At 38.0% G+C, this 10,222-nt stretch overlaps 1 protein-coding gene across 1 annotated transcript in view; it reads left to right on the forward strand.

Annotated features, from left to right (window-relative positions):
* Positions 1-3,881: 3,881 nt before the first annotated feature.
* Positions 3,882-10,222, forward strand: part of LOC102301938 (endothelin-converting enzyme-like 1) — a gene marked incomplete at its 5' end in the record, with an annotated part of 11,778 nt that continues 5,437 nt past the window's right edge. The window contains 5 exon segments of the mRNA XM_014330843.2: positions 3,882-3,933; positions 7,182-7,249; positions 7,741-7,889; positions 9,040-9,105; positions 9,693-9,788. Of these exon segments, the coding sequence (XP_014186329.1) occupies positions 3,882-3,933; positions 7,182-7,249; positions 7,741-7,889; positions 9,040-9,105; positions 9,693-9,788 (431 nt within the window).

The following is a 10,222-nucleotide window of genomic DNA, read 5'->3' on the forward strand; positions in this document are numbered from 1 at the left end:
AAGAAAACTTAACTTATAAAACAGTTTTGTTTTTAAAAGTATAACAGTTCACATACCACATACAAGCTCAGCAATACCACATACACCACATCAGTATAGGAGGGAGCAGGTAAAGGCAGGATCTGAAATTTATAAAGTAAAACAAGAAATTTATTACTTAATTTCAAGAAGCAAATTATTGTTTGAATTACAACTAAATAAAATACTACTCAGAAGAAAAGCAAGAGATTGACACTGCCATGTGCTAACTTTCTATAGAAGCAATTATCACCAGGTCTGTCGGCCTCCATTGTCTGTCCACTCATATGTCTTGAATAATTTTATTAAAAAAATTAAGTGTGTGATTTAACAAACTGTAATTTATAACTATGTTGATATGTATAACTCCGCTAGGAAACATGCTGTATTTACAGACCATTTTTACATAATACCGATTACTGATAGAGCATAACAATGGTGTCACAGTGGCTTTCGCCCTTGACTTTTTGGATTTTAAATGTCACTTTATGCTATCCTTGCTATCCTATTCGATATTTCCGACTCTCGGATTACAGTAAAGGAATCCCAAGAAAGCAAATGGAAAAATAACCCCTTGAAAGAATAACCCCATGAACCCCTGTAGCTAATCCCTTAATAAAACAAAAAACAATAAAAATGTTTCTTACACAGTCCACAAAATAAGCATGTCCAGGACCCAGTAAAACTAATGTAAAACAAGCGCACGCAAACGATATAACATGTCTTGTAAGACAAACGCAAAATATAACCATGCTCAACATGTAGATACTACACAAAGAAAAAAGTGGTCTTACCTCTCAAAGAAACAGCAGCTTGGCGCCAAAACAACGTTTTTAAATTAAATTTGAAGTCTTGCGCATGAGCAGGCCCAAGCCGTGAAACCTTCTTGTTCTTCGCGGTTTCATTACAACTGTTTTTGCATTACTGCCACCTTGTGGATATACAAGGTATATCGATCCTAATTGACTTAACTTAAATGTTATGCCATCAAGTAACACATTAGTATTATGTACGTTGAATAATAGACACAATTACGTAGACTTGATTAGAAAAACATATGTTAACTTAACAAAAACATATTTTAAGTAAAATGAAAATAAATAATTAATATACACTGAACAATCCACCTCATTCATTTTTTTGAGTGTAGAGCGTTAGTAAATCTGGCCCGTGAACTTTTTTTTCAGTTGACTTCTTTAAATATTTGTAGGGAGCCACCCATGCAGCCAAGACACATGCAGCCAATCAAGCTATTTTTAAAGTGAGCCAATAGATTAGCAGCATTTAAGAGTGTTAGCCAAATTATAGAATTGAACACAAGCTGTGGAGCTCCACAAATCACTTTGATGTAGTTTTGCTTTTCCTCTCACAGATTTGTACTGTAAAAAATCCAATCTCTGGCAAAATGCAGCAATTAAACTTTGTAAGTGTGTAAAATTAATGTCTGGCTCTTAAACTACTATTTATTAATGTTGACTTTAATAAATAACAAGCAATACATGGTATACAGAAACCTTTAAACATGTGACACAGTTATTAAGTTCAATACGCATATAGGTTGGGCTCTCATGGTAAATAATGTTTTGTGTTATTCTGCTCATAGTACAAGTCAACTGTAACACAGATTTCAGGTTTACACAGTGGAGTAGTTTATAATAACGCAGCCCACCTCGGGAGGAATCCTGCACTCATCCTGAGCTGTCAGATAGATTTGTAGCTCTGACGTTAACTCTGTGAAAAGCTGTAGAATTCCAGACCAGTGAGTGTGTAAGGGAGAGAGATGGCATCAAAGTTAAAGAAAGAGTAGGAAACTATAGGAAACTATCCTACAGGAAAAAATGAGAAAGAGAGAGAAGACAGTGCCAGGGAGGAGAGAGGTGTAAGCAGTATGTAACTGATGAAGATGGTAAATCGGATTACTTCATGTTCTCAACTAAGTCTGTAATTAACCAAATAGCGCTACACCTGTGGTTGTGATATATTAACTGGCATCTGCAGACTACTTGTTTATCTAGGAGAGACAGTTGTATTTATGCACAAAATAACAATATTGTTGTCGAGAGTAATACTAAAAATAAAATGTTTTGGAATCCAGGGTTCCTGCTGCTTTGTGGGGATTTTGAACAATAAAATTGAGAAAGATATTGTTTATTAGGTGGGCAAACCTAACCTTAAAGTAACCTTGTTAACAAAACAACTTTTCTTAATAGGTTTATATTTAGAAAGGGATCTATTTTTAGCTTATCCTTCTAAAGGACCAATAGCTTATGGTGATTGTGCACCCATCAATAGTTCACAAGAATCGTTACTCCTCCTACAGTATTGGTCAGATTTGCACACAGTGATCACCTGGTCATCACCCAAATTGTCCTCAATGCCAGGGACATATTTTCTCTTCTACAGGTGCTTTTTCATTTTCACAAGAATCAATACTCTTCATACAGTATTGGTCAGATTTTTGTAAAGTGAGATGAAGTAGTCCTGGATATGATTGTTTGCGAGCCTTTGACCACTCAGTGGATTAACGCTCTCTCCAGCCAATGACAACAATGCTTATCACTTTCTTTTTGTACTTTCAGGACCTTTAGAGAACACAGACAACATGACGCTTAACATCCTGTAAACAGCCTGTCAAAGACAATCTGATACATCAAGATTTAAGGCTGGATTAAATTCAAAGATTGACAGCTCCAAAGGGCGCCAGGAGCTGCCATTTGAAATCTCTTTTGGACTTCTAGAGATGACAGTGTTTTTAACAAACTGAATGTTTTTTGAAGAGTGTATGAAAATGTGGAAAAGTTCAAGAGATTAGAGACTTTGGTGAATCCAGTTTATTTTCTGGTAGAGGCAACAACTTGCTTCTAATGAGACTGGTTTCTACATTGCTTCTGCGGGTTTGCTCAGATTTTACAGCTGTGGTCAGATGTTTACATGCATTCATCACAGGCATAAATATCCTGTGTCCTCTGTGGATTAGAGAAAATCCTAAATAAATGCAAACTTGTGCATCCAAATCTTGTTTTTTGAAGCCATCTGTGTTCTACAGTTAAGAATGAATTTATGCAAACTTATTATCACAGCTGTACATTTGGGCAAACAGAGGTAGTTTCTGTAACTGTCCTCTGCAGCAACTGTATTATTAGGTTCTAGATCAGGGCTGTCAAACTCACTTTACATCGTGAGCAACATCTACCTCACTTTGATCTTTAACGGGGCAGATCCATGAAATTGCCCTTTCTGTCAGCGTAAAGAAGTTTAACCACACACTTGGGCCCTGGGATATTTTAATGTAAGAACAAGAAAAAGGCACAAGTCTTTGGGTTTAAATTGTAGAAATAAAGGTGTAAAATTACAAAAAAAATCAGATAATTGTTATTGAATTACAATAATAATTTTTTAATTCACAGAAAATATCTTGTTTGTTTTGTTTTTGGTTTTTTTTACTGTCGACACATTGTTAAAAATAGAAATTTCAATAGCAAATTGTGAAAAAAGGAACTTTCAATTGTTCATTTTTTACTCAGTTACTTTAGTGTTGTATGAATGTTCACGGAGGACAAATCGGTATGAAAAGTTGTAAAACTTATGGACATGTATGACTGTCGAGGAAGCTGTTGAGAGTGGCAAATTAGAGTTTCTGCTGTTCTAGATAGTTCTGTGTATTGACATATTTATATTAATACCCTGGGCATGGCAGGTATAAAGGTTCAGTGTTTTCCATTTCCTTCAAACAGTTTTTCTTTCTAAACGAGTCTCTATTCTATCAAGTGGCTAATTAGCACATTTTAGGGTTTAGCTTTTGGTTTTAGCATATCAGAATTTTAAACGACTGCCTTCGTGTTGCTTTTTTTTATCTCTTACAGTCTTTCCTGCTGGAATCCTTCAACCCACTCTTTACAACCCAGAGTTTCCACAGTAAGTAGCTCTCTTATGCTTTCTGCCTTTTCCCTGCTGCTGTCTGCAGGGAGCCAACAACATCCCCACGGCCACAACAAGGTCATTGAAGCCTGCGTTACTCTGGGAAGCCTCTGCTTCCCCTCCAGTCCCACCACACCTGATTAAACCAATTTAACTACCCACCAAGAGCTCAATTACTGAACAAGGTCCCGCTAATGGAACAGGTGTCATTTAGAGGTCACCTAAATTTGAGCCCATTGAGTAATATGATGGTGCATGAAAGCAGACAGCCTCCCTGTCTCTCTCTATAAGTCCTTTTTTCTCAGTTGTTTTTAAAATTATGAAGTTGCATTTTTCTTAAAGGATCAGGCAGTTTTGTATGTTTTAGACAGTTAAAAATTAATACTGTATATTTAATGATTTTCGGCTTTTCAAATGTATCTTGCTGCAGATAGTTTATCAGAACATACCAAGAGTTCATGGAATACCTCACTTCCTTTCGAGCCACCACCTTTTTTCTACTCTACTGTAGGATAATCTATTTAAAGCTTTAGTCACACAGATGTTAACAGATCGTTCGAAACATAATGAGTTGTTATGGCCACAAGGTAAAGCAGGTTTTCGTGATTTATAGCAGAAATGTTAAGCTTTATTTCCCGTGTACCTTTATACTGTGATACATACTTTTGACCATGCAGGGAATCAAGAAAATCCAAAATAAATTCAGATTTGGTTTTGAAGTTTTATTTTTTGAAGTCACTAAATATGTGTGCTGCATAATAATCATTCCACCTCCACCAAAGAGATCAAAGAAATCATTAAAATCCCCAAATTACATTGATGTCCATGATGAATTTAAACATGTGACCACAACTGTTCTGACCACAACTCTGCGCGTATTAAACATGGCCAAAGTATGAAAAAGTAATGTGTGTTCAGGCGTCATACTGCTCTAAACAGTAAGTTTTCGCCCTTTCTTCTATTCTTGGCTCTGTATGATGTCAGACAAAGCAGCTATCATTGACTGTGGTCAGACACACAACTCCTTCTATCAGCATTTAAGCCCCAGCCACCTCCTGGTCTGTCTTTTATTCAGCCAATCAGAAGAAAATCTATTTTAAAGTTGGAGACACTACAATAGCTTATTACAGTCAGTGGATGGTGTAAAGGCCTGTGGCAGTTTTGAGACAAACAGGAATTACTTTGAACTGCTATTTTAAGCTATTTTACAGACCAAGAATAAAAGCTGAAATGAACATAACAGAATCTAAGTTTGATTTGTTTGGATTAACTAACCAATTAGAAAAAGTTTTGGAATTAAAGAAATATAATTGTTCACGGTGGTGGCAAAGCAGTCAAAAGTAAGCTTTAACTCTCCACAAGTAGTTTTTCATACAGTACTCATGTGAATTAGAACTAAACTATTGCCTGGAAGGAGGGAAATCAATCCAGAGAGTTTCAGTGTGGTCATAAAGAAAGCATTGCAGTGCGGCACTGAGGCAAGAGTGGGTAAACAGCTATTTTTCCACTCAACACTCAACTCTCTTTGTTAACCAAAGCAGCAACTCACTGCCGCCACTACTGAGCAGCATTTCGAGCAGATACATACAATACAGTCCAAGTAGCTACACCTGCTGCATTCATACAGCTCCTCTGAATAAACACACAAACACACACACACACTCACAAATATGGGCTAATTGGACCTAACGGTTGGTGTGCCCAACATTAGCTAACATTTCTATGTCTTCATTAGGGGTGATCACTACTACTTCCACTACCTGCTCCCATGCATGCTAATCAATATTAATTAATGATTGTTGGAGAGCGAGCGTGTGAGTGTGTGTGCACCTGTCGCCGTGAAGTTATTACTGCAGTAGCCCTAACCTCCCATAAACTCTCCCTATTTCTCTCACACACACACTTACACACACACACACACACACACACACCGCTCTCCACTATCACGTCAAGTATAATGAAGCTTCAATCAGCCAGTTAGTTTAGCGAGGGAGTTGAGCCCAGTGTGAGGCAGCGTATCGACTAGCTGTCAGAAAGTCATTTTCAGATGTAGCCATGTGAATAGCCCCGAGTCTGCCCTCTCATCGCTCTCCATTTCTGCATGTGCTGCAAAGACACCTCACCCCAGCCAAGGGTGAGGGTGAAGGAGAGGTGAAGCGACCTGCTGCCTTCTGGGAACAGGGGGCGACAAGAGAGAAATGTATACAAGTTGTGGGCATGTCCCTGTTTTACTTGGTGCTGAATTTTTAAAAATGATGATTTACGTTCACAGTGCAGCTAAAGGTCCCAGCGCTTATTGTTTCCTCACGTCAAGCTAAAATTTGATGTTTTCTAATCAATTTGAGCAAGGCAAATGTGATAGATAGCAATCTGAACCAAATTAGATCTCAAGTGCATCTGTTTTTCTTTTTTTGCCTAGCTTGGCTGAGCAGATTTCCTAATGAGGACAACGGGACAAGGGAACAGAGAGAAAGGGCTAAATAGCTGACTTTAATGAGACTTTAAATCAATCAAAAGGCACAAAGCCTTGTTCTAAAGTCGCGGGAATGTACATACTGTCCAGACTTTGGACATCTGTAATACCAAGTTCAAACTAGAACATTTTCACCTGAACAGATTTCCAGTTGCACGGAGTTCCATGGGTTGTAAATAAATGGATACAGTGGCACAACCCAGCCTTGGTGCCTGTAGTCTAGAAAGGTTTCTCTAGTGACTGAGCTAAGCGGGAACATGGGGTCAGGGCCAGTGAGCAGTGGACTGCACAACCCAACTGTGTCAAATTCAATATCCAAATGATACAAAATGGTTATAGCATAACAGTAACACTAGTACTTGACCATTAACATATCCAGTCCAAACAACAATCACCAGCCAGCCCCCCCAAGATTTAGCTTCCAGTAGCTTCACACTAAGCTATGTTTTTCAGGTTTACCACTTATTTAAAAAACAGATATAAAACTACCATCTTCAGCCAAAACAGTATACTTTCCAAAGGACCCACCAACTTTGGTGAGCACCGTTCTCACAATTCAGCTGGAGAACAATAGTGACTACAAAAACAGTGGATGAAGTCAGCAAAATGACAGCAAATCTTAAGTTTGCTACCATTTATCAGTTTGGATTGAGTTGCAAACAGTCCGATAAAGAATGTTTATACATATACAGTGTACAGTGTAATATCCAGGGAGCTGTCAATATCAAGAAAGTTTGAGTTTGTGTAAGGTTTCTTTCTCCTTCCAACTCAGGTCTCTGAATTATGGAGGAATAGGAGCAATTATCGGTCATGAGCTGACACATGGATATGATGACTGGGGTAAGAATCACAAACCTTTCACCCATTACCCACTGCAATAAGATCTGAACATCTATAGTTTTTTCCCCATTTGTGTTATCATCATTGCATTGATAAGTTCAGTTTTACTGAAAAAGGTTCTGTGATTTATTTTTATATATATAATTTATTACATTTCTATTGGGCAGATGTGCAGCAAAGACTATTTTGAGGCACAATCTTTAACTTTGGTTTCCAGTCAAATGCGCTGCCCTGTGAGATCCACAGAAAAAAAAAGCAAAGCTCCTCTTCCAGATTGTCCACCATCAATTGTAAAAGTACAAATGTAATTTGGCAGGACCGTTTGTTCTGTTGGCTCATGAACAGGATACATCAACCACTATCAACTCCACATCTTTCAGTGTTTTGCCACTAATGGCTTGGGCATGCTGGGCAGATCTTTGGACTGTGAAGGAAAGTTGCAGGTTGTGTTGTCTTCATGCTAACACTCGCCCTTTTGCCCCTCATCTTAGTGATGCAATGGTTCATGTCCCTAGGGGGCCAGTACGACCGCCATGGTAACCTCAAACAGTGGTGGACCGAAGAGTCCTACAAAAAGTTCCAGAAGAAGGCCGAATGTATTGTCAAGCTCTACGATAACTTCACTGTTTATAGTCAGAGGGTGGGCTTTCACACACACACTTTTCGAGTCGCTACCTGTGCATACAATTTTTACAGTAGTACGACATATGTGTTTTTGATTTTAGGTTTATATAGAAAGTCAGTGTCCTTCTGTGATTTGATGCACCTTGATTTGTTAATTCTGATCAATGCTACTTTTGTTGTCTGAGCAGAGCTATGATTACTGTATCTAAAGAAGTGCTCTGTCAATTTTAGAGACAGTATGAATCTGTAACTGACCTAAGTCAGGTCTAAGAAAATAATCTAGAGCCAGTGTATAAGGATTTACAAGTTTTGAATAAAAAAACATCACTAACTATTTAAATGGTAGCAAGACAGTTGACATAAGGTTAATGATATCTCAGATGTCAAAAAGTCAAAAACTTGGTTTCTGCTACTTCATTTTTGACCATTTTATTTTTAATCCATGTCTCTCCAGCCTATCAGCTTTAAAGAATACGAACTTTAATGGTCTCGTAACATGTTACTAGCTATATTGCCTTGTGAAACACCTAATATTAATAGCACTTTATTTATGTACTTTTTTCAAATGTAAAGAATCAGACTGACATTTTGAAAACTGCATTTATCCATTTTAACACGAAGAGTTAGACACGAAGATTGATACCACTTTAACATCTGTAATTTAAATATGAAGTTTGGCCCAGCGGATGATTAGCTTACAGTATGTGGCTTAGTTCAAGCTAAGCAAAGGGAAAGAACTGGGTTCATGTGACTCTCCACACATGTAGGCCACGTAGGAACCAAACAATTATAAAATAACCAAATTAGTGCTCTTTAGAGCTCCTGCATGGGTATTTTTTTTAGTTAGGGATAGCATGACGCTAGCTGCTACCCCACCTTTTTCCAGACATTTGGCTAAGCTTAGCTCAGTTTCCTGGGTTCCTGGAGCCTATAGATACATGCAAAGATATGACAGATAATATTTATTTTTAATCTCAAGTGATGTAATTGGAACAAAAAATGTACTTCCTAAAAGCAAATATGTTTCTGTGAAATGGTACAAGCTGTAAAAACAAAACCAAAAAAATAAAAAAAATAAAAAAAACTGTATTTCTACAGCTGAATAACTGCATCCCTTATGTACATGACATACTGTAAAGTGTTTTACGACTTACCTTTGTGTGTAGGTGAACGGCCGTCTGACACTGGGAGAAAACATAGCAGATATGGGAGGGCTGAAACTGTCATACTATGTAAGTTCCGACTGATACAATCATTCTTTAAATTTGGTCACTGTGTGGCTCCGAGAAATCTAGAAATTAGAATTCACTCTTTTATTAGGCAACCCATGAGTCTCTGCTCTGTCTCAAAATCCACCTCTCTTTATTCTTCATAACCACTGTGCTTTGTTTGCATTAAAATAAAGAGCAGAAGTGCCCCTGAATCACGATAAAAGATAAACAATTTGATTTGAATTCCTTTTTACTTGAATACTTGCATGTGTGTTTTCTCAGATAGTGGAAAATCCAGGGTGCGGCATAATTAATTTTCATTTTGAGCAGCCCACATTGAAATAAGGAGTGTTTTGTGCACGCAGATACAAAAGTTAAAAGGAAGCACATGAAGGCTTTTAAAATAAGTAAATGGTGATACTGAATGCACCAGTAGGGTCATAATTCCTGTTAGTTGAGTCAGCTGGTTAGACTGATGGAAGTAAACATAATGACTGTTTTATTAGAGGTCCTGTTTGGTTTTGGTTCATATTTAAACTTAAAAATATATACTGTTTAAGACACAAGTTGAGCAGCTACCATCACACTCTCCTTCTCTCTCTGCCCAGGCATATCAGAAGTGGGTGAGGGAACATGGTCCAGAGAGACCCCTGCCTGGCCTCAAATACACCCATGAACAGCTGCTCTTTATTGCCTTTGCACAGGTACACCAAAATCCTCTCCGCAGAATTCACACCAGCGTATTTCATTACATTTACATATTAAATCCTTCCGCTGCCCTCCTCAGCTGGAGCTGCAGATCACAGAGGGCAGGTAGGAGCTAATGCTTCTAACATTAGCTGATGGCAGCATTAACTTTTGGAGGGATCCAAAACAGCAAAAGTGTTGACGACAGTACAGTGTCTCTGAGCGCCACACCACCCATGTTCCTCGTAACTGTTATGACTCATCGTTGAAATTCATGGATTAATGTAACAGAGGCAAAATCTAGACACGCTTAATAACGCAACATGCAGTGTTTTAGGACATTTTTCAAAAGCTCTTGCCACAGGGAAGTGATTTGAAAGTCGTGTTATGGGTTTAGATTTGTTTGAAATGTCGTGTGTGTGTGTGTGTGTGTGTGTGTGTGTGTGTGTGT

Source organism: Haplochromis burtoni, unplaced genomic scaffold (assembly GCF_018398535.1).
Source record: "Haplochromis burtoni strain Fernald_Lab_line unplaced genomic scaffold, NCSU_Asbu1 Contig_1096, whole genome shotgun sequence".
Taxonomy (NCBI): Eukaryota; Metazoa; Chordata; class Actinopteri; order Cichliformes; family Cichlidae; genus Haplochromis; species Haplochromis burtoni.